The sequence below is a fragment of the Crassostrea angulata genome, chromosome 7, assembly GCF_025612915.1.
Source record: "Crassostrea angulata isolate pt1a10 chromosome 7, ASM2561291v2, whole genome shotgun sequence".
Lineage (NCBI taxonomy): Eukaryota > Metazoa > Mollusca > Bivalvia > Ostreida > Ostreidae > Magallana > Magallana angulata.
Window position 1 is genome coordinate 52,946,724 of NC_069117.1, and position 25,351 is coordinate 52,972,074.

The 25,351-nt window shown below is 34.9% G+C and overlaps 3 protein-coding genes and 1 non-coding gene across 5 annotated transcripts; 2 read left to right on the plus strand and 2 right to left on the minus strand.

The window, feature by feature from the left end:
* Window positions 1-1,643: 1,643 nt before the first annotated feature.
* Window positions 1,644-11,482, minus strand: LOC128192491 (testis-expressed protein 26-like). Of its 2 annotated transcripts, XM_052865210.1 has the most exons (9): window positions 11,197-11,482; window positions 10,927-11,098; window positions 10,786-10,812; window positions 9,918-10,011; window positions 7,020-7,182; window positions 6,131-6,281; window positions 4,126-4,302; window positions 3,703-3,864; window positions 1,644-2,646 (listed from the first exon to the last, which is right to left on the minus strand). In XM_052865210.1, exons 1-9 carry the CDS (start codon window positions 11,275-11,277, stop codon window positions 2,201-2,203), a joined length of 1,473 nt encoding a protein of 490 aa, XP_052721170.1. In that variant the 5' UTR covers window positions 11,278-11,482; the 3' UTR covers window positions 1,644-2,200. The 2 variants fall into 2 exon arrangements, with proteins under 2 accessions (XP_052721170.1, XP_052721171.1); XM_052865211.1 differs by lacking the exon at window positions 10,786-10,812 and having other exon boundaries at window positions 11,197-11,478.
* Window positions 6,796-6,877, plus strand: Trnas-uga (transfer RNA serine (anticodon UGA)). The gene has a single exon. It is a non-coding gene; the product is annotated as a tRNA-Ser (tRNA).
* Window positions 11,483-12,843: 1,361 nt separating the features above from the next.
* LOC128192092 (PGAP2-interacting protein-like) lies at window positions 12,844-19,749 on the minus strand. The gene is made up of 16 exons (XM_052864538.1): window positions 19,611-19,749; window positions 19,428-19,495; window positions 18,888-19,200; window positions 18,283-18,437; window positions 17,887-18,067; window positions 17,270-17,409; window positions 16,916-17,152; window positions 15,980-16,057; window positions 15,764-15,843; window positions 15,393-15,498; window positions 14,948-15,083; window positions 14,672-14,736; window positions 14,440-14,581; window positions 14,182-14,331; window positions 13,836-13,991; window positions 12,844-13,498 (listed from the first exon to the last, which is right to left on the minus strand). Exons 2-16 carry the CDS (start codon window positions 19,483-19,485, stop codon window positions 13,417-13,419), a joined length of 2,079 nt encoding a protein of 692 aa, XP_052720498.1. The 5' UTR covers window positions 19,486-19,495; window positions 19,611-19,749; the 3' UTR covers window positions 12,844-13,416.
* Window positions 19,750-19,756: 7 nt separating this feature from the next.
* Window positions 19,757-25,054, plus strand: LOC128192096 (dolichyl-phosphate beta-glucosyltransferase-like). The gene is made up of 9 exons (XM_052864546.1): window positions 19,757-19,927; window positions 20,588-20,759; window positions 20,839-20,885; window positions 21,161-21,229; window positions 21,685-21,777; window positions 22,408-22,581; window positions 23,121-23,272; window positions 24,348-24,433; window positions 24,799-25,054. The coding sequence occupies exons 1-9, from the start codon at window positions 19,868-19,870 to the stop codon at window positions 24,912-24,914; spliced, it is 969 nt and encodes a 322-aa protein (XP_052720506.1). The 5' UTR covers window positions 19,757-19,867; the 3' UTR covers window positions 24,915-25,054.
* Window positions 25,055-25,351: the final 297 nt, after the last annotated feature.

Sequence of the window (25,351 nt, forward strand, 5' to 3'; positions counted from 1 at the left end):
TCAATTAAAGAAGTAAAGTGGCTTGCAGACGTCAGCCGCTGTAGCATGTAGATGTATATACTTAAATACTTACTGTCACTACAGTGGGTGAAGCTGCAGGTGTCCGGCCGCATAAATCCCATTGGAAACGGTTTTTATTAACATCACAGAATTAACAACAAATACTCCATAAAGCAAAGAAGTTCTTCGTCGAACAATCAAACTTATGGTTCTCAGAATGGTGAGAATCCCTCATATTGCTGCATTGTAGACATTTCCCGCAGCTTATTCACCATGGCGATGCAAACAGGAAAGCATTTTTTTTGTGTAAAAAGTAAAAATTCACATATCGAATCCTTTTCAAATAAAAATGGAAAAAGTTCTTTTAAAAAAAACTAGTATCGATTTCGAAATAAATTATTGCACATTCGGAAAAAACATAAGATACACCTTTCCGCCATGATAATTTTTGAGAATTGTTGGCCTACGTCATAGGCTACAAATAAGGCACCAGCAGTAACCCAAGACGGCTAGAAGCAACAAGCGCCTCTCTCCCTTTCTTCCTTTATCTCGCAAACGCTTTGATGCAACGCGGCTTATCAAGGAAAAGCACATGCACATCTGGAATTTCTTTAGGATAAGGTCGCTTCCGAGTAAATCCGCATGGTCAACGTTATGTGACTCCAAAGGTAGAGAGTGAGCGAGGGGCCTTACAGATAGTATTGTTGTAAGTCGGGCAAAAATAATTACTGCCGGAATGTTTGTGATGTACCATTTATTCGCACGATGAGTTGGTTGTTTGTTTTCGGACCTGGACCTACCAGAGGTTGTTTTCGCGCTGAAATTGAAACGATGGCGGCGTGAATAGCTTACAAGAGGGAGAATCACAGTTCCTTTTTGTCCCACAGTATGACAATATGTGGGTGTACAGTTCTTTTTGTCCCACAGTATGACAATATGTGGGTGTACAGTTCTAGTATTAACGGATGAAGAACCCAGAAATGTTTGTATCCTGGAATGCCACCGTGTAGGATACATAGAAAGGACTTCATGTTATGCTACTTATTTACATGTACTCAACTGTACATAATAGTACTCGGAGGATTTGATCACCAGTGTTTTCGGCTAAAAAAATTGTACGAATCTAGCAATATCAAAACTTCAGACGGAGATAAGTATCGCCTTTTCTCTGCTACCGCCTTGGTTCTTCTTCTTTTATTCAGAACTAATTACTAAAACTATACATACAGTAAATTAAAAGACGTTGACCAATTGATTTCTAATAGATTTATTCACGTGATTTGCGTACAAGTATTTTCCCGAAACAATAGTTCTTCCACAAAAAAATATACGATGTCATTAGTTCAGTGCGTATTTTGTTAAGTATTCTGAATTAAGTTGTATTGGTTGAGCAGTATCAACACTGGGCAAGTAAAACTGAAAAACAAACCCGGACCTATATACAAATACATGGAACTACAGAATATCACCTCGCTTTATTTTGTGTGACTGACAAATACATCAAAGATAGAAGTTGACTAGTTTTTCTATAAGCATATAATAACTTGTTTCTGACCGCTTTAAAACAATGTCCAAATGCAATATACACCTTCTGGATAAACGACGAAAGGAAATTTATAGAAGGCAGAACAAATTTGGAATAACTAAGCGGATATGTGGTCTGGTCCAGACCACGTTGTCACACGCTTGAGTGCCGATGCATTCCGATGTGTCATACTAAGCCGAGGAAATGATGTTCGGGATCTTTCTAACCGTGGAACGTCGGAACTAACGTTTCTTATTCTCTCTGTAAAAGGATCGACTTTTATGATGTAACATATTTACAAAGGAAATCGAACACCATTTCAGCAAATATCATGAATGAAACCAAACAATTAAAATAAAGATTTATTATATAGTGAGAACTTCATTTCAAATAAACATAAAATCTGTTTTTCATAAAAATGAATATTTTATCACAGAAAAATATTGGCACCAAATTATTAAAACTAACAACCGGCCATGCTTGTAGCTCTTGTATACATACTCACAATTTTATGCACAACTAAATGCCATAGCGTTGATTAAACAAACAATTAAAGCAAAATGCAAATTAAACCGACCTCAAATAAGCCGAGATAATATCAATCTCTAATGAGGTGTACAAATATTAACATTTAAGTGCAAAAATGAAAGGACAGTTCAGAGTGCTGTGCAAATCCTAGGACAAGTTGTATCCCGGAGAAAAACAGTTGATTGGTAACGATTTGGGCGTATCTGGATTCTGGAGCGCGTGTAATGCTACATTTATATCAAAATCTGTCACTTGGGGAGGGGTTTTGATGCCACTAGACGAGGTAGATTCTCGTTTCGTGTACTTAAATGACGTCACTGGCGTTGCTGATGGTGTAGATCGTGACGAATGCCTCAGATCCGGGTACTTCCCACGTGGTTTGTTGACTTGTATATTCTTCTGTTGATAAAATGGATGTGGCGGAGGTTTGGTTTCCGAGCGCGCAGAACTTGGAGTGCGGGGCCGAGATTTAAATGAAGAAGGTGTGCTGACAGGAGGGACCTCAGAGCGTGCAGACATGCGTGCCGGGGGGCGGGGCGAGAGGCCATCACCCCTCTGATACGCGTTCAGAAGGCGGTTAGCCGTTTCCTTTTCTGAAATCAAAGGAATGAAAGCAAAATACACACAATCACACAACTAAAGTTTTAGCAAAACGCTAGCAATGTAACATCAAAACAACTTGTATTTCGTTGTCCAATATATGACGCAACACAAAGGACACGTGTACATAGGCTATTACATACCATACTATAATAGTATGTACGTTCCTTATTGGTAAAATGAATTCGTGTCTTGGTCACTGACATTAATTTAGATCAGAATAGCTCGGTTAAATATTTCAGTCTCATTTACATCCTGCAGCGTGAAAATTATGATAATGAATTGAAATTCCAGCATAGCCTTTTATGGCAATATATGAACATGACGTCACCGCACTAGTAAAACAAAAAACCGCAAACGGTGTACGCTACTGCTACACTAAGATGTCGATGATTTTACGGTGGCTACCAGTTGCAGCATCATGCGCAAAGACATGCAGTGCACCATATCGTGCTATTGTACAAAACTGAACGTGAAACAATTTTCAGCCATGAACGATCGAAAGAAAACGTTTGTGTCAACATGTATCATCATTCACGTTATCATTTTTAATAGATATGGCCTTGATTTAGTTTCCTCTCCCCATAGCCCCACCCCCTCCCCTCCGACGATCATTCGGTCATATCATTTCGTTTCCATTGTGTCTATTTCAATATGGTATTAGTAAAGAGAAATACATAATTTTATATAGAGTCTAAAAAATCTCCATAATTGCTACTGACCAAAGAGACGTAGCTACATTTGTATAAAGGCATTCCCTCACACACGATAACTAATCATTTTCAAGTCTATTTTTTTTTTAAATCGTTTCCTTGTTCACAAAAATAAAGGCATAAACATATCTTTTCAATTGGGCTTCTGTAAATTCATGATAACCTCCAAATTAAAAAATACCAGTGAACAAAAATCGCGTTAAAATGGGAATACTGATGAATATATGTAGCATATTATATCCAAGTAACAATGGCTGAAAATCGTTTCTTCATGCATGAAGTCAGAGTGTGCTGGCTCTTGCTGTTCCCACACAGTAGCGTTGCTAGGATACTGACCTTGACCCTCCGCTTTCTCCATGTACTTCTGCAGGGCCTCCTGCTCCAGTTTGTGGCCTACTTCTCGCACCTGTTGGACCACATTCTCGGCGTTGTCGTTGTAGTGCCGGTCGTACGTGGTCCGTCCTTTGATGTGATAGAACCGTGAGGAGGCGGTAGGAACTTGAAATAAAGAACGGAGATTTTAAAATATTTAATAAAGGTCATGACATTATCTGTATCAAACAAATGCGATATTTCATTTTCATCTTCTTTGTTTTTCTTCTTTGTTTTCTGGAGGTTTTGGTTTTTTTTTCTTTTTCTTTTTTGGAAGGGGGAGGGGGTATAATGTAAACGTTTGGACTTTATCATTATTTTTTTGGCACTGCTTTCAATATCGATGCATACTTTATATACAAGATATATTGACGAATGACGACTTACTGGTTCCTGTTGCGGCGACTGGCTTTTTCCTATTACTGCCGTATCTGGTGATGGGGACCTGGAGCTCCTCCTGGGGGTTGGGTTTCTGGTATGAGTACCTGGCGACACTGTCAAGGGTGTACGGTACGTTAGCCTTCCAGTCTGGAGGCAAGGTAAACGCTCGCTTCACTTGGAACCCTGTATTCAAAGAAAGATAACTCTTCTATAATATGTCTACTTTATATCGCAATGATACGACATGAGCTACAAAAGCTACACAACGTTATTTCAAATTGACGTCAAAAAATAATTTTTGATTCGTTGAAATTACTATCAAGATGTACAAATAATCCAGCATCTATCAATAGTTGTGTGAAGCATACGGGGAACTGACGAGTGTAATTAAAAGCATTGGAATCACTTTAAACCAAATAAAAAAGAAAGAAAGAGTGGATTATGATGTACAAATATTGAAAAATGTTGTTGAATGATAGACCTACAATTATCTTTTCTACAATAATTTTTAGGAAAATTAAATTGTATGTGTGACGTCTTTATAGGTACATGTACACTAGCATATGATTTTGCAGCTTTTAATTCAATTCCTTCAAATTGTATATTTTCCCATAATAAAAAAAAAATACACTGCATATTGCGTTATAATTAAACGTTTAAATTAGGTTTTATTTTATTTTTTGTGGACTGTGAAACTTAAGGATTTCGGTATGGATGAAAGATCACTTCATTTAAAATACAATTTATTTTTTTTATTTAATTAAGCCAAGTGATCAGCAGATCAACTTTCAAGTTCTAAATATAAGTTTTCTAGCTATATTCATTATTTAAGTAAAATGCAATTTTAAGCTCTGAAATTCATGTTTATTCTTTTAATGTATTTTATACTTACAGTTTCCAATTGTCTTTGTTATATTTCTACGAATCGATTTTGTAACGTATGGTCCAATACATTTCATTAATGACTATTTTTAATATTTAATCGTACAATTACTGGAAATTATATGAATATAAGTAGTACAGGAATCATTCTTCGAATAGATTATTATGAGATGATAAAATACGGTCTTACGTGATCAAATCTATCATAAAGCCCTTCGACCGTATTTGATCGCCTCAGAGTACGCGAAGAATGATTTCCTATTTCTTAAAATAAAAACTCTTTTTTTCAAATTAGAAAAATTGCCACGACCGACCAGTCCTTAAAAATTTGCAGAAATTTTAACAAAAGTTTTGATATCATTAATATTTAAATAATGTAAATGATAATCCATATTATGTCTCGATACAATCGTAATCAACCCCGTAAAAGAAACCATCAATTTACAAGTCTATTGTTTCAAATTTCTTTATATAAATATTTCATGCGTTATCGTGAAATATCTTAAATCTTAACAAATGGCAAATCCGACATCGACAAATAAATGATACGATGTATTTCTTTTTCAATGAAACACATTCCTTTAGTGAAAAGTGGTACCTAACATTATTCTAAACCATCTCATGTATTCACTTTTGATCTATGTCTCGGCCTCCCATCTGTTACAACGCGTCAAACATGTGTTGACATCGATTATTTAATACGGTGTGATTAATTTCTTTGTATTTAATATCGACCCATGCGCGGATCTAGAGGGGGGGGGGGGGTCGGGGGAGTCCCGACCCCCCCCCCCCCGGAAAATGAAAATTTATTAAATTTACATAGTAAAATTATCGCGAAAATATGCCTCGGCAAACACAATTATCCTTCGGACCCCCCCTGGAAAAATTTTCTGGATCCGCGCATGTCGACCGATGATGATAAGTTTACAACGATAACAGTAATATACATTTATTAAACAGATTTAAAACAAATCAAAAGCAATTGAACGAAAATCGACGATCATTAATTCGACATGTCCGAACTTCTGTAGAATAGATACATATAATCCTGCGATTTTGTGGATGAACTATGAGCAGCATATCTTTCTTTATAACAATTAACAAATTGACTTAGTGCTAGCAGTCTTACCCTGCGGAATCCCCAGGTAATCGCTCTGGTAGGTGGACTGACACAGCCGCTTGTGGACCTGGTTAATCATCTCGTCCGTCACCTGTTCCGACCACGGACTGGATTCTTGTTCCGGCTTAGCTTTCGATGGAAACCGCCAAACAAGGAATGACTGAAAGAGAGAATACACATCGTGTATTAAGGAGACCCTTATCTTCAGGATTAAAAGCAGTAAAACAAACTCACATATGTCAAAATAACGAACCGTTGCTCAGTAAGAGTGGAAATCTATCTCGTAAAGAGATATTTGGATTGCATCGAAAGGGACCTTTAATAATTATAGTCTGGGTTTAATTTTAAATCTACGTTGGCAGGTATTTCGAGCATTCAATCTCTTGCTCAAACTGATTAGAAATAAATAACTGTATCAGAATTCACAAAATAAATGAGAAATTTAAAGTGAAAATTTCACATCTATGTATTATAAAAATATTAATTTTATACGCGCTTCAGTTAAGTTTGTTTTGTATTCTGATGTTAATAAATAAATGTATGAATAAAGAATTGTTAAAGTGGTATTCATTATTTGTTAAGATAAATTAAATGCTACCTGTACAGGTAAATACTGGAATATATATACTATGTATATAATTGGTTTATTACTTATATGCGTGTGTGTTACACAAGCTGTGATGGCCGAGTGGTTAAGGCGTTGGACTTGAAATCCAATGGGGTCTCCCCGCGCAGGTTCGAACCCTGCTCGCAGCGGTAAATTTTTTCTTGAAATCATTAATTTCCCCCCAAATTATTAAAATAATAAAATTTATGATATTGATACAAGTAAAATATGTTTTTTTATTCCGTGAAAATTTCAATTCAAATATACTAGTATTCAAAATCTATAACCTACTTCAAGAGGGTGTGGTTTGTTACTCCTTGACCCTGAAGCTGTTCCGCTTCTGATGGGCGTGGCCGGTCTATTAGGTTTCTCAAAGAACTCCTCCGTGTAGTGGGTGTCCCCAATAGGACCCTCCAAAGGATGCGAGGCTGTGAACCCTTGGGAACTCGATGGTCTGTTTGTGATAATAAAAGACCAGATCATATTAATGGCATGAAACCATTCTATTGGTTATAAGCTCGGGTGGTTAGCTCAAGGATACTTACTTTTTCACATGTAATAAATATAAAGATGCTAGAAATGCCCTATCCAATGAAATTTTTCATATTGTAAATCTAAACATTGTCAATACTCATGTTTTACTCTGGGGTGACAGTGCAATAAGAGACAATGAAAACAAACATTTATTTACATTGGTTTATGATTATATTAAAAACTCTGAAAGATTTAAGTGGTATTAAAACTACTACACAGTATACCATTGTTAATTATATACATGTCAATTGCATTTATATGTAAACTGCCATTTTATCCACTGACCTTTATCTATGTTGTGTACACATCTATTGTATTATATCTTTGTATTGGGAGCGGATGGTCTAAGTTATGGAACTTGTGCCTAATCCCACTTGTATTTTTGTACAACAAATACATGTTCAAATTAAATCATTGGTTATAAGATTAAAGCCCCCGCCCTACTCCGAATAAATCACTATAAATTTGAGTATCTTATTTATCTCGCTCTGTTTCATAAATCAAACTACGTTTTCGTTTTCAATTTTTTTTCAGATTTTGCAAAAAGAATAATAGTTAATGAAATAAATACCTATAAAATTTTTAGGAAAATATGAGAAGAAATTTGTAACCCCCCCCCCCCACCACCCCCCCCCCACCCCCCTGAATAGATTGTGGTACAAAGGGCATTGATTTTTTTTCTCTATAGAAATTGCAAATACACTAGTATACATCGTTCGTGTAATTTTATCGATAGAACATTCTGAATTGTCGCAGCACTTCTCTTAGGACGAAATTGATGGTCAGAAAAAGAAATTTATTTAAAATCATGTTAATAATTCCAAAGTTATCTGTTTTTATTTTTATTAGACATACTTTACAGGAACAAGTTCTCACAAATATGGTTTAGTTTTGACCCAACTTTACTAAATATCAGTCGATGTGTGAATTCTAACAGTTATATCGCTACATCGCCTGCCGTCAGAAATACAATTTTGCTGACAGAGGATGTACACTAGAATTCGTTTTGTTGTTTTTTTTTGTCAATTATCTTAAGGTTTGTTGCATGGTGAGTTAAGCGTCTGATTTTATACATTATACGTATAAGTCACGACTGTGTCGACATGCCATATCATTCAACTTTTTTTTCCAGTTTACAATATAGGATGACTTAGTTGCAAAATTCTCTGCGTCTTTGCGTTTAATTTTGTCCTTTATTTACGTACAACCTCGAAATTGAAATTGGAGAGTTCTCGATATTTGTTCGAGTAAGTATACATTATACCACCCCATACCTAGCACAGGAGTCCGAGATTTGTGTAAATATTTGATGGCCGCCGCTGTTACGTCATTGCAAACATAACAATCTTTTAATCAAATACTACTGAAAAAATTGTTTTAGTATTAAGAGGTAAAATGCTGAGTATATTATGGACAAGATGACATTATCTCTGTCAAAATCTGAAGATAATGGATATGTTCGTTCATATAATTTTTTCTTTGTTTTCACCCCTCCCCATTTTTTCTTTCATTTTTATTTGTAAAACTCATCGTAGCATGCTAAGAATTTACAGCGTGAATTAAGAGCATAATGGGGGAAACGTATCGAAGGCAAAAGTCAATCTAAATAATTTTGGCAAAAGGTGAACCTACAAGAAACATGAACATTATTTATATGAGAGATGTCTGACAATATCTGCAACTGTAATGATGACACGAAATAAGTGGGGGGGGGGGGGGGGGGGGCTAAAAGATGAGGAAAAAATTCATTGTGGGGAGGAGGTCAATATGAAAAAGCTGATCCGATCAACAATAAAGGGGGATATGAGTGAAATATGGGTTTTTTTAAAAAGGGGAGTGAAGTACCGGACCTAGGGACACCCAGGTCTTACTTTTGGAACGAATTGCGTGGGTTTGTTTTTGGCGTGTTCTTCTGGACGAAGGGGGGGGGGGGGAGCGGGGGTCAAAGATGTGTTACTTTTCTCATTATTGTTTCATGTTTCACTAAATTCAAACTTCAATTGTATGAAACCATTACTTGCTCAATTTGAACGACACTAATACAACCGCTGTGCCAATTTATAAAATCACTTCTAGTTTCTCCTATTTAGTTTATAATCTAATTGTTTTTAAATTTTATTTGTAAAACTCATCGTAGCATGCTAAGAATAAATAAATCTTAGAATTAGGATTCACTGTAAAATATCCAATTGACAAATATTATTTAGTCATTATTCTAATTTTACGATCATTGAAATATTTATTCAATATTGGGGGTTTTCCCCATTCTTTACTAAATTTTTATTTCTCCATCGCATGAATTAACCCTAGAAAAGCAGTCACTAAGTGTGCATCTGTTATAAATAAGTAAAATCGAGATAAAAGAATATACTCGCCATCTTAGTTAGAAGTTACTAGTATACTAAGTAATTTCCAAATGAAAAAAAATAACACAAAAAAACTTAATGCATCACATCTATATTGCAAATAGTTTTATTTCAAGCTCAATCTTAAAACTCTGGTAAAAAGTAACGTAAACTCTGTTTATGAAATCTAAATATAATGATTTATAAAGTTAAATAAAAAAAAATTACGCTAATGTACCAAGGCCTCATAATCAATATATGTAGCCTCATCTTTTACAGAACTCAGTGAAATACATTGTAAACAACTTACCTGTGTGCGGTGGTTTCCTTAGGTTCTTTTATTGGATAATCTCTGGTGTACGACGTTTGATACGGGTCCATTGTGTAAAAATTATCCTTTCTTCCTAAAAACAAAAATACTTGCCATTATCATGACACCAATGCATTTTCATGACATCACAATAAGGTTTATGACGTCATAATAAGTGATCCGCGTCTTGGTCTTTTTCTACACGTCACGGAAAGGTAAATGTGATCCAAGACACTCTATATTCTTTCCACAACTGAAGAAAAGGGAATATTGACTTGACATTTAACTTGATTTGTTTACCGTTTATTTCTGTTAATGGTTGGGTTGTAAACTGGCGTTGCGTAGCAGTGGGCAATTTACTATAGTATCCGTTAGGAGGAGAAAGTGGGGTTTTTCTCTCAGGTATGCACTTAATATGGGGTTATTTTAGTGGGTAAAAAGAAAATTGAACAAATTTTCATTGGAAAAAGTCAAATATAAAAACCAAACATTAGTCAAACATTTTAATGTATACACAGGAATGAGCGATAAATTGCTGATAAGGAATTCTAAGAGAAACTTTATTACTTTGTGTACAAACTATCGCATTGTCATTATTTATCCCCAGTGTTAGTTCTCCGATACACGCCGCAATGAATATTCTGTGGGTAGATTAATTCTAAATACAAACAGCCGTTTATCAAATGCAAAAACATATTTACTCATATAAATGCTTACACATGCGCTTTATTAATCCGGCACATTAGTTAAGTTTGCACGTCAAATTAAAAGCTAAGTTAGTAAGTAATCTGCCTTTACTTTCATGCAGTACACACCGGGTCAAAAGGCATGATCAAACTGCCTGTTAATCTGTACTAATGATTGTTACCTTCATATTCGTTCTCGTTATCAGAGTCTGAAACAAAGTCTTGCTACATCAGAGGTGGATTAAAAACCATGGGTAGTCAAACAAGAGAGAGAGAGAGAAAGAGAGAGAGAGAGAGAGAGAGAGAGAGAGAGAGAAACTTACCGTAAGCTGGGAAGGCGGTGGCGGGGCGCGGGGGTGGAGGGTCGCTCTCCGGACCAAACTGTAAGGAGGCTAGGAGTTGTAGAGCTTTAGCACGGTCTGCCTCCGAATCGGTCTTCTCATAGAACGCCTGGAGATCCTTCTGGAGACCTGGAACAACGAGTTCGTCTCCGATCTGAGGAATAGAGACCCGCCATTAAATTACGTGCACCAGCCCCCCCCCCCCCCCCCCCTCTTCCAGCCCTGGGGTAGAGACAAACTATTGAGACTTACCCTTGTTTCTGTGTTAACATATTCCAATTTGGGTGTTGGAATATTATTCACTGGTTTACGATAATATGCCAGAGTCGCCATTTTCACATTGTAAACAGGAATTTTACAAATGAACCATATGATTTGCTGTCGTTAAAGCCCGCAGTCCCGTTGTCAAGCGAGTCGATTTAAACATTACCAATACCGCTGTCTAACTGAACGCTCTGCTATTTATATTGGATGGTTTCTTGACGATTCATTACGTGGTGCGGAACCTTGTCTTTTCTCCAGGAATAAAAGATCATTTAAATTTCATTTTTCATGAAGTTTAAATGCGAAGGTTTGATAAATACTTGTCCGGTCATTTTATTGACAGTAGAGACCAAGACTTGGATAATTTAGAAAGGAAAAAATTGAAAGGAAAATCAATAAAAGAAAAGACGATTTACTTATTTGATCTTCGTTTATCGATCACATTCTCTGTGTAATCCACTTAGATTGGAGTGAATTATATTGCGAACAACCAAACATTGTCATATCGACTTTAAACACTTCAAGATCAAAACAAACAAAGGGCAATTTATCAGTCTGACATATGAGGTCCGGCAGTTCATTTAGTTAATCCACAGAAATACGGCTAATTCCATGACAAATCAAAGAGTGAAAAAGGTTTTTAAACAGAGAGATTTTTTTTTTTAATTCAAAAACGCTTGGATTTTAGCCGCCTTTAAATTTGCAAGTGGAAAAAAGACAAACACTGTAACTCATTACAAAATAAATCAAAACATTGTTTGAAAACGAAACGCGTACTCTCTCTTATACCTTCATACGAGAAAAGCCAACATAAATGTTCAGACACCGTATTATTAACTTACAAAATTGTTCACCAATTTGTCCTCAAACACATACAAAATAACGCAATATACAACAGCATATAAATTTTGTTGATAGGTTTTAACAGTCTTTAACAGTTTTTTTTATGTTAGAAACGAGAAAACTATAATATTTCTTAGGATTAAGTTCATCTCCACAACAAAGAAATAATATTTGGTAAATTCCACCCAATCCCCCCACCCGAAAAAAAATCAGAAAGCAATATTTCAGTAAAATTAATTAAACCCCAATCCCCTGAAACAAGCAATATGCTGAACTCACCGTAACACGGGACAATTCCGACTGCAGTGGTTGGGAAGGTAACAACACACCATGATTTATTAATGCGTTTCTAAGCATTCATCGTTAATAAGATATAAAATAATCAATTACAATCCAAAACTGGATGCTTTAAGACACGCAAGAATGCTCCAATGGATGTCGCGCAGTGACGCGGAAATTCACCAGCCTCCGCGGTGTAAACTCACGGAAACAAAGTGTATGTTAAAAGATAAAGACTTTAATTATTCAAGGTTGTACTCAGGGGAGATTTTACCTTAACAAAATCCATCAAAAATTGAAACTAAGTGGACGGTGTTTCGACTCTAAAACACCCGTTTGATGTGGTTCTGTTGTGTAGAAAGACATCAAAACAGCGAGTTTGTAGGTAACATGTCTGTCAGGCTCTCCCCCCCCCCCCCCCCACATTGTTATATCCTATCCCCCTTCTATCCAATTATCTACAACATTTACCAATTACAGTATCCCGATTTCAAGAACAACAGAAAGCAATGCCTTATAAACATATTAATTTTTTTTTTCATCCTTTTTTTTCTTTTGCATGAAAATATAAAAAGAAACAAAAGACATAACAGCTTACAAAATATCTGAAACAAAACGCATATCATGGAATGAATTGTCATTTTAAAATCACTCATCCATCTGTACTTTCAGCATAAAAATGAAAACAATATCTCAAGATTAAATAGTGATTTGGTAGTGATGACATTCTTCCTCACTTCACTGAAGTTTCATGTATACATGTATGTATGTTACAAAACACCTATTCCCATGGACAAAATTGAAGCAATTGACTCTTGAGTATCATATCATTAGCTATCTCTCTCCCTTCCCTTCTTTCCTCTCTTTTTCTCCCTCTCTCACTCTCATTTATAAAGTAAAAGGTTATTTTGCATAGAAACACATGCAAAGAGATTTTGGAAGTTGAAAAGCTATAATCCACTTTGGCCAGAAATCTTTAAGTAGGATCTCAGAATTTGATCACATTAAAGAAGCACATGCTATCTTTAGCTCTGTCAGTGGCTGATTGACAAAGATGGAGTCTGGAATGGCAAGCTATGGCTGACACTATGGCAGGAAGTATTTGGGAGTGCTCATATGGAATTTGTGGTCAGAGAAATAACCATGACCACGGTGAAAGGATCCAAACCTGAAAAAGAATGGACAGACCATCCACAATGACATTGTAAAACATAACTTTTTTTTATAATACTCATCTCTTCATGTATAAAATGTGTACAGTAATACAGATCATTATACAGTTCATCACCCTTTTATTAAAACTTTACTTTGCACCAAAATGGTTTTTCCAAAAATCTAAGTTACATCTGCAAAACACAATTTAATCATACATTTAGAGTGACATTCATCAGAAATCTCACTTTAATTAACAATAACAATTAACAATAGCAATGATAGTTTTTTTTTTATCTCAGTGAGAGTTACATCTCTTGACAGAGGATGTGTCATCCTTAATGTAATTTCACCTTTTATTGAAGTGAACATGGCTGTCCACTTTGGAGGGGTCTGTGGTTAGCCTGGTATTGTCTTTGTAGTTATCCGGATTGTCTGGAATGTGGAACTTAGCTATTTGGACCTCCGTGTCACTCAGGCCACCATGTGTAATGCGAGCATAGCCAAGCCTTGTGATCAATAATCAAAACATTTTTAATTGCATGTCAAACTTACAAATTTATAGGTATATATTATAATTTTAACATTACTGATCAGGCTCAACAGTATTATAGATTTTGAGCAAAATAAGGGTTGGTGGAAAGTTGTACAACAGCTGAGTGAAAACCTCCAATTGTTTAATGCATGTCAAGCACCTACTTTTGGAGACCCCTGTACATGATGTATTCACACCATCTGTCTCTGTCTGTTTCATCAATGTCCTTGACATTGCCATTTGTCAGAAGTTCATGGTAGTCACGACTACCAGGTGCTGAGGTCACATAGCCAAGGAAAACCACTGGATTCTTGCTAAAAAAAAGGTTATAATGCACAAATAAAGTCCACATGATAATTCATATTTAAGTCTTGATCTTAACTTTACCAAGACATAAAAATAATACTGAGCTAAGTACTGACCTCTGTTTTAGTTCGTTTGCCAGGAATTTGGCCTGTAGTTTTCGGTCTAGGATGTCGCGGTCATTCCCCATGTGTGTCACCACAAAGTCAACATGTCTGCCTCCCACGTCCACTGTCGCAGTAATGGCTGGAGCTAGCTCACCTGTGGAATTGAGAGATTTAAAGATATCATCTTAAAAACAATGACATTTTACAGAAAGAACTTATTCACTGTAAACTGTTTTTTACTTACCATGTGGTGAAGGAAGTAGATGATGAGTTGACTTGACTATTGGATATTTGGACAAAATCAAGTTCCTGTGAAAAGAAATCCAATATTTTGATAAAAGTTTATTGTGTTGGTTATTTCTCCTCTTCAATGTATTGTAAAATTCTCTGATTTACTTTTGATAACCAAGTGGGACAATTCACTCGTCTCTTTACTGGAAAAGAAAAGTGGAGCAAACTGTCTCCACTTTGCTAGAAAGCTATCTTTCATAAAAGTACTTATCACTGGTAATGTACTGACCCCCATGTGTGTGTCTTGGTGGCAGGTCCAAAGTCCACATACATCCCCAGCTTCTCTCCTAACCACATCCCAAGGTCATTGTTCCCAAGGAATGGTTTGGAGGCATCACTCTCCAAGAGGGTCACAAAATCTGCTCCTGCAACAAAAAAATCAGCAAAGTGCATGTCAAGTAGCCTGCATCCATTAGACCCATTAATAACAATGTTTTTGACCTACATGTATTTCCCAATCTAACAGATAAACTACCAGTACCAGGATGAGCACACAACAAAAAATTGCACTGAAAGAAAATTTTAAAGAACCATTTTTTTCAGATGATGAAATGGTTGTCATGAATTTTTTGCTGCTCACCTTTCTAACTATGGAACTGAATGCTAGATTTGTATGGGGTTACAACAGAGATGAAATCTGATACACATATAACATGATACAGGTGGATAACTACCTGTTTCATTGATGAGTTTAGCCGAGCGCTCCAGACTTGGCCAGCCTCTGTTGTCATAACCAAAGTGATAGGTCCAAATCATGGCAGAAAATTCACCAGGCTCGGCCTACAATAGGACACAGAGTATGTGATTTGATGAAATGAGAACCCATTACGTTAATGAGTAGATCAAACGATCTAATTCTAATTGGATTATTCCGGCTTAAAGATATTTAACCTCTTGGGTTACTTTTCACAGTTGTGGGCCCTGATGTAAAATATAAACACTCATGCTGCACACAGAGTAAATCTAACTGCTTCATATCTTATCACCTTACTGAGGATGTTCTGGTGTAATTGAACTATTTTTATTTTGCTCATTATATAAATACCTGGGAAGGAGGAGAGAACTCCTGCTGTCTGTATCGTGTAGCAAACCCTGCCAGGCCTGAGCATAGGATGAGACCCAATACTGCCAAACAAAAAAAAACCAAAGAGTTTGTTGTAAATCCATGAAACGATGGGAAAATGTGGGTCTAATTAACATCAGAGACAAACTGGTACATATATTGTACATAATAACTGTCATTATATTTATATAAACTTACAAAGGTGGACCTTGGACAACGAAATCCTTTTCTTTTCTATTACAGGTAGAGCGGTGAAACTCTGGTCAAACGATTTACCTGAAAATCAGAAATCAAATTCAATAAATTTAATTAATTGCAAAATATACACATGTAGTAAGAAGGTTGTCTTTCAATTTTTGTTTATTGGTAAACTGTAAACAAACTTTTATTTAGGACAACTTTTTTGAGCAGTTTACTAATGATAAACTAATGCAATAAAGATCTTATTTGTGGCAATATACCGGTATATTGTTTCCATGAACCTTACAGAGTATTTTGCATGCTAGTTAAAGTTGGTTAACAATACATGACCTTCAGAAAATAATTTTTTTCTTAAGGACATCATTCATAGAGAGAAACTACATAAAACATAGATTTATAAGACATATGATGAAGCAAGATAACATGCTGGTACAAGTACTATAGTCTGTCCCAAGATATTTATGCTGTATATTTGAACGATTTTTAATAAAAATACACATACCTGTGACTGAAGTGCAATTAAAATCGATGAAAGGGAAAATTCCCAAGATAACTTCATTCACACATTATCATTTTTCCCTCGTAAAAATTCACAGGAACCAAAACAGATTTCCTACGGAGATTTATAATGGGGAATGTTGACATCTTTTCTCCATTCGGAAGTACTCGGGACACCTCGCGCAATTTTTCAACGTTATCATCCGGGCGTCTTCATCTCCTTGGCAATGGGAAAACCTCGTAGACTTTTTATCTTTAGCCGTGTACTGATACCCGACAAGCTAGAGGGGGCGTTTCAAAGGGGAAATCTTGGGATTTTTTCATACTATTGAATGAACATCGTCGGAACCAAGAGGTATTTATAAATATTGAATAATTTAAGAAAATATGCGGCAAAAATATCTTGGGACAGACTATAGCATTAGTGCCTCTTACCAACAAAAAGTCCAACAAAAATGCCTAACATGACAGCAGCCATCAGAAAGTCAGTGTGTTCCCTTGTGTAAACTCCACCCGGCACAAAGTTGTAGGCTACCGTCCACACAAAGAAAAAGATCTCCACCAGATAGGTTACTATGGCAACTAACAGTGACCTTGCTGGAGGACATCTGCTGACTCTGTCGGCCATTTCCGGCCAGATAGACATGGTGTATACAGCTAATACAAGACCTCCTGAATAATGTACAGCAAAGAGTGAAACATACAATTTTTAAGATACGGTATAATTTTTTATGGATTATAGTACTACATGTATTTTATAAGTTAATTATTTGCATTATTTCAGCTGACCTGTGTATCCCTGATACGTGGGTAAATAGTAGAGCCCAGCCAAAGACAGTGCACCAATCAACCACCAGATTTTACTCTGAGCTACATGACGACATCCTGACATGTAAAATCCACAAATAAGACACAAGAATACTCCAACCCTAAAAATTGAAAAAAATTACAATGAAACAACATTTCTTTTAAATTTAGTTTGGTAGTAACAAGATAAATATTTTAATGAACAGTACACATGTTACATTGTAGCATTACCAATACAAACGGAACACTATGGAATGACTTTGTATATCTTGTCATCGTTCTACTTTTGAACTGTTACATTCATTTTATTAGCAATTAAGAGTGCTTGATGGTCATGACCATTTTTACACATTTTTTTAAGGAATTTTTCTTTACTATATAGTAGTTTATAGTTTAAAAAAAATCATATGTAAAATGATGAGGCAGATCTGATGGTTAATTTATTGACCACTCAGCCTACAAAGACGTTTGACAAGAAACATTTTGTGACTGGTCAAAGTAAAGAGGCAATTCTTTAACATATTTGAGGTCTCTTAGAACTGGAAGCAAACTATGAATTAAAAAACAGTGTTAAATTACGGTATATAAAACTACAATACCCTCCATAATATGGTGTGGGTCCATGGTCAGGAAAGCCGGTAATAACCCATCTTGTTACCAAGGAAACCTCCCCAAAGCACCAGTGTGTAAGGTAGATGAGACTTCCCAGCCCAACAGCTGTCGGGAACCAGTACGGTTGGTCTGGCTTCACCTTGTCTCTGCTGTTTATGACATCAGCACCTGCATCAATTAGAAAATTTAAAAAAATACTTTTAAAATAAATGAGTAATAACAATCCCATGATATATGTATATCAAACACTTTGAACTTCAGCTTCAATACCAAAAAAAAAAACTTTACTACAATGGGAGAGTTTTTTTTAAAGAACACTTTCATTGAGGTGACTGTAATATATTCTTTTAAAAATTTATCAATTCTACATAAATTCAGAATACCTGAGAGAATTTGGTCTATCGTGGCAATAGCAGCAAGCGTAATGATGGCCGAGTTAGTCTGGTTACTCCACCATGTGGGCATGAAGGAGACAAACCACACCCTGCTGGTAACCAATGATAACAGACCCAGAAAGAGGCCCCAGAATGTGGATGACCTGATTCAAAACAAAAACAATGTTTGTTTCTTGGCTTTGTATACTCATACAAATAATTTACAAATTCTATGACAGTTAAAAACATTTTTAATTCTTAGTCTTACACATGTACACGCATATTCTTTTTACATGCTAACCACCTAAAGAATGTGGTCAGTGGGTAAGGTTTCTGTCCACCTGGCAGTTTTTCAAATACATGTAATATATTATGAAGTAAGTGTGCGCTGCAGGAGACTTTGGTAAATAAGTAGGCATTGGCATGATAAAGATTCCCCACTCTTCAGTGTACTTTGGTGAAGAACAAAAAGGTTAAAAAATTATTTTACTTCAAACTAAGTTTTCTTCAAAGTAGTTTAAAACACCTTCATGCATAATTTTGACACCAAGATGGCTGCTAACTCAAGATGTTGGGCCTACATATTATCCAAAGATTTATGGTAAATCACTCACCTAATTTTAACATCAGGACTCCACAGAGTGGCTGCCAGAACTAACATAGAAACTCCAGCTCCTCCGGCTAGGATCATCAGTCTACTTAATGTGGTGGGAGCCTGAAAGGAAGCTAGTGACCCGACCATCAGCAATCGAAGCAGTCCTAGGACCCATCTATTCTGAACCAGTGACATCACACCGGGAATTGCAAACAGAATAGGACTAAACCATGTTGCAGCAAATGCTTCATATCCAGAAATGTCGAGCTCATTCAATGGATAAAACCATATCATTGGGCCCAAGCCTTGAAACAGGGACCAAAATACGTACCCTACAAAAATCACAACATAGACACTTATCTATTCGACATACCAAAAATTGTTTAATAATAACTCTGTTATTTCAAGACACGAGGATATCGTACAACAATGCTAAGCAAATCGATCATCATATTCATGAATGAATGATATACCGGCATATTCCGCATTTCCTCGCAAAATTTAAACTTGATATCAAAGATTATGCATTGAAGCAGAAATGGCACTATATGTAACCTACCATTTACAGTTTCTCGGATAAGATCTCTCAGCGGTATTAACTGGCTTCGTTCCTCCATGGTTCTTTACCTATTTAAATAATGCATTAATCCACAAGGAATTTTTACCAAAGTAGAAATGTAAACATTATCTTTCTGACGCTTGAAAAACGGACGGATTTATGGTATCCGGATTGTTTATGTACCATTTTATCAAAAGTTGATATCTGCAACCTTATATCTTCCTATTTGTCAAATAAAATGCTTAAAGAAGGAAAATGTATACACATTTGTGAGTTTTTACCGATCATTTATATTTTTTTTTCATTCCGAGTAAAAGCTGTTTCGAAACATTTTAAAAACCAGGATTTATCCAACCACTTCCGGGTAAACTTGTGTGTTGTGTTGGCTCTGCATCGACAGCATGATGAAATAGCAAAGTTGACAAGCTTTTGCAACTGTGATGGACTTGTTGTCGATGCTGCTGTCCCTTGTGGGCGTGGCAATTTTTATTGCTGTTATTGTAAGTAATAATCCTGCATTAAAGAACGTTTTAAATTTTTTTTAAGTTAAATCAGTCACTGTGCTTTTTGCATATGTTACAACTGCAACTGCCTCCCCCTGCAGTAACTTTTTATGATAAATCATCTTTTTGAAATAACACGTATTTTTTAATTATCATTATGAAAAAGAGAAGTAACCTATCAATTGCATTTTACAGATGCATATCATGCAAAATTAATGCTAATGTGCATTTGGGGGGGGGGGTGTTAATCATTGGTTAATTTGATTAAGATATATATGAACAACAAGTTTGTTTCACATCAAATAAGCCTGTTAGTTAATTAGGCAAATTTAAATACAGTTGTAGAGTTTCTGACTAGAGTTGCAGAGGTCTTAGGTTTGATTCCCAGTCCAGATTTATAAATTGTCAACCTTTATATGCTCATTTCTCCTGCGACATTTATGCTTAGTGCTCAGTTCTCAAGGATAACTGGGTTTTATTTACTTCTACTTTGATGCCTAGAAAAGCAATCACATCTATCAGACATGTGAGACTGCTGTGATATTTTGCAGATGATTGAAAAATTTTGCAAGCCCAATTAAGCTTTAAAAGCATCTTCCCATTTATGCATTTACTAGGTACATGTAAAGTTATTTAAAGTAATCTTTGATGTTGCAGGCTTTGATCATTGTTGCCATGTCAACTAAGCCTTATCCAGACTTGGGACGGTATGATAGTGAGAAATATTTCTTGAATGAGAAGCAAGAGAAATGTTTATTTCCGTCAATCAATGACCCTGCCAGTGTAGAGCTGTCTGTGATAGTACCCGCCTACAACGAGGAAGAAAGATGTAAATATTCATTCATTCATTCATTCATTCATTTATATTTTTTTATTCATTGAAGACTATAACTTTAATTTTTTTGTAGTGCCAATGATGATGGATGAAGCTTTAGAACATTTAGAGGAGAGAAAGGTTAGTAAGATGAAATATAGTATAAAAAGTAATATACCGTAATTTTAATACATCAAAGGTAAAGTTAAAGAGCTAATTTTCATAAGAGATCTTCCTTTACTAGACACTGGTGAAGGATGGAGTTAACAGTCACAGCTTTAACTGTAGTAAACATTTTGTTTTTGAATATATACCGTATATATTTTATAACTTTTATTTTATTTATGTATTTATATGTATATACATGTATTTATAACATTTTATCTATTTTGATGTTTAGGACTTTTTCCTTGTAGAAAAAATTAAAATCATTTACATACGAAGTCATTGTTGTTGATGATGGTAGCAAAGATAAAACCACACAGGTACTAACATATATTACTCTATATTTACATTTTCCAGTGTCTTTGCCTGTGATAACACTACGTATCGATTTTGTACTATATAACACATAATACAAATGACGCCAAATTGAGGCGCCAGCGGGGTTTGCTTATTTATATTTAAATATTTAATCGTAGGATGGCTTAAAATTATATGAATATAAGTAATAAGGAATCATTCTTTGAATATTATGAGGTGATAATTTCGGTCGGGGTGTGATCAAATCTATCATAAAGCCCTTTGGCCTTTATTGGATTTGATCACGCCCCAACCAAAATTATCACCTCATAATACTCAAAGAATGATTCCTTATTCCTTATTTAAAATGATACCAGTATTTAGGAAAATTTCCCCAAAATTACATTACACAGTAGATTGCTATTGATTCATATTTTTCAATGACCAGATGATCTGAGATTGTCTTCATTTCTTTTAGACTGCCCAAAGTTATTGTAATAAATATGGATCTGACAAGATTAGAGTTTTAACTCTCGCAAAAAATCGAGGGAAAGGAGGGGCCATTAGACTGGTGAGTATTAACTAAGGTTGTCATTCAGATGGTAGGGTAAAATAATATACCTCTCAACATTTCATTTGTTAAAAAGTTTGTATTCACAGTATCTTTAAAAATAATCAAAGCTTTGATAAGATGTTGAAATAAATCAAAATTTCATTTTATTTGGCATGATTCATGAAACTATTTTTAGTTATGTGTATAAAGATAATAATCTGTATGGTTATGGTTATTAATATGGTAATGAAGTATTGTTTGAAACAATCCCAAATATGTTGTCTGTTTTTCATTTTATATATAACAGTAAAGAGATTGAAATCTAAAAAAGAAATTTTTCAATGATGTTTAAAAGTTTTACAAAATTATATATTATTTACCCAGTTGAGTTGTAATTGATATTGTTTAAAAATGATTGAAATCCATTCTGCTCATCTCCAATCTATACAAAAAACTTTAAAAATTTTCTTTTATGCTGGTTTATTATGGTAACATCTTTGCTAGCCAATGGTTTTTAATCCTCTATGCCCTTCTAAATTGGATTGTGAAGATATAGATTATAGTTCACATTTTTCTCTTTCTAAAATATTATTTGAAAGGTAATTCTTATTCAGAATTAAATTTTTAATATTTAAAATATTACAACAGGGGATGTTTTCTGCTCGAGGTCATTACCTGCTGTTTGCAGATGCTGATGGTGCAAGTAAATTCAGTGATTTTACTAAACTTGAGAATGAAATGAAAAACATGAAAAAGGACAGTAGCAATAGAGCTGTGGTCTGTGGGTCTCGGGCTCACCTGGAGGAAGAGTCCATTGCTCAGGTAATGTTGGTCAATAGCTCAGGTAAATACTTGTAAACTGCTCAGATGCCATTAACATACAGACAAATTGAAAGGCAAACTCATATTAACAGCTATCTCAAGCTATACAAACAAGATACTGTATGTCTTTGGATTATGATAAAGGAACATCTCCCATTTTTAATAGCTAGGCATCTGCAAAGAAATGCATAAAAGATTCTTGATAACCAAGGCTCTGTCAGAGCTGAAAACAAGCTTACCTGTACAGTGTATGTCAGCATTATAATTACAAAATGTACATGTTAATGACCATATTTGTTGACCGTTCATTTTACCTATCAAAGAATATTCTGTGGTGCCAATAAACCCTTTGGAATAAAAACAGTTGTCTAGAATTGACAGTGTTTATTATCTCCCTTATTTTTGATGAAATTTATTTTCTCTACGTTTTAAATATCTATTAAAGTCATCCATTGACTCATATTTTCTCTACATATTTCATAGAAATTCCATTATGTCTTCATTTTCATGACTTTATTTTTTTCTATCAATATTTTCAGAGGTCTTTCTTTAGGACTATATTGATGAAAGGATTCCACTTTGTGGTGTGGTTTCTCTGTGTTCGAGGAATCAAGGACACACAATGTGGATTTAAACTTCTCACTAGGGAGGCAGCTGTTCTTTTGTTCTCTAACCTGCATGTAGAGAGATGGTAAGCTTGGTTTTAATGATTTGAAGAGGGATCATATATATTTTGTTAACCTTTTAATTTATGATTCTTAGTTCTAAATATGCTTGACTTTTCGTCGAGAGACTTTTTTTACTTCATTTTTGTTGACAATAACACTTGTCGACTCGTCACTTAGTTAAATATTTATTTTGATAGATAAATTGAAGAATCATTATTATTGGCTTTATTCTTAAAACCTATAAAAAATTTGTATCCAGTGTATTTTGCTTTTCATTTCCCTTGCAGTATTTTTATCCACTATTTGCTATGATTTGGGGTTTCAAAGTCAGTCAGTGCTTACAAAATGGCAATATTTTACTTAGTGTAAAGAGTAGGGAAAAGAAGAGTGCCAGTTAGTACCTATGTATTTTTGTGCACTCTGGTGATGATTATCTTCATTTGGAGATACCCTGTTGGTTACTGGGTAGTTGAGCTACTGTTAAATAGTAAAGACACCTTTAAGTCAATAGAGAATAATGATGATACATTTGTCACTTTCTTGGGTACTCTATTTGGAAATAAAACAAATAGCTATTGCTTTGTTCCCACCTCTCATCTAGACTCTCATTTTCAAGGGAATATATTTTAAAGAAATGCTGCAAATAAGAGAATATTTATCGATGTAGAATTCATTTGTATACATTGTACTCAATTAAAAGAAGGAACAAGGGTTCTAAACAACTACATGGTGTATAAGCCCCTTGAGATTTTGATATCAATTAGAAATGGCATACAATTGCAAGTACATGTAGTAGATATCAGTTGAAATTTGATTTGTTGGCTGTGGTAACTTTATGTTATAAACCCAAAAAAAACTACTAAGAAACATCATTACTTGAAAATACGGAACATTTTTGAATCAATTAGCCTTAACATATCTGTAGATTTATCAGTGTGATGTTAGAGTTGTGTCTCTTTAAATAATATGTCTAAACAAAATTAGTTGGGTACTTGACAAGTGACCTTATCAACTCACAAAAAGTATTGATGAAATGGCTTGAAGTGTCAGTAGTTGCCAAGTTCATTATTTGACAGTGGTATTTTAATATGTTTCCAGGGCCTTTGATGTAGACATGCTATTCCTGGCTCAGTATTTTAACATTCCAGTAGGAGAGGTGGCCATAAACTGGACTGAAATTGAAGGTAAGGGGAATTTATCAATATCCAAACCAATGTATTGCTTTTGAATTGGATCAGTTGCAATGGACATACAGTGAAACCTTGTTATCACAAACTCAGTTTGGTCAAAACCTTTGAGTTTACATCTTGATTTTAAGATATTGAGGGTAAAATGCATAAAGAAACTGGGACCTCTAACTCACCTCAGTATAACCACCACTCATTGTATTGGAGGGAATCCATGTTTTAGATACTAAAACTTGATGATATAATTATACTTTAAATAGTCGCAGTCAATTTGAGATTTAGGTGGTATTTAAATATAAATTAATTTTTCTATGTTTTTTTGTAATTTGTTTAATTTATTGTTTTACTAATTTTTTTCTCAGGTTCAAAAATGGTGCCAGTATTTTCATGGATACAGATGGGAAAAGACATTATTTTAATACGACTGCGGTACTTTTTAGGTGCTTGGAAGATCACTGAAAAATCCAAATTAGAATGATTGATTTATATAGCATAGATTGAGACCATTTTGTATGAGAGGGGCTTTCATTTAGTCATTATTCACCGTTGTAGCAGAGTGTGAGCTAATTGTTTCTACTACATGTACTATATAGATGCAATAAATATGTATGGCTTATTTTCAATTTCTTACTTTTATTTTGAGTTCAAGAGTGCCTCACCTTGTTGCAATGACATATAAGAGATTGACAAATGAACATAAATTAGTTTCAGTTTCGTAGCTTAAGAGTAAAAGAGAGCAATGTGTTGACGCACATTCTGGTTGTATAGATACAAGGAAGCTAACCCAGGGTCACTTACTGCGTGTTGGGAAGTATTTTTTGCATAAAGAATAATAAAACATGAACTATTAAACAATAAAATTTTAAACATTTGTTTTCGCTCATATGCATATTTTAAGTAAGAAACAAAAAACAA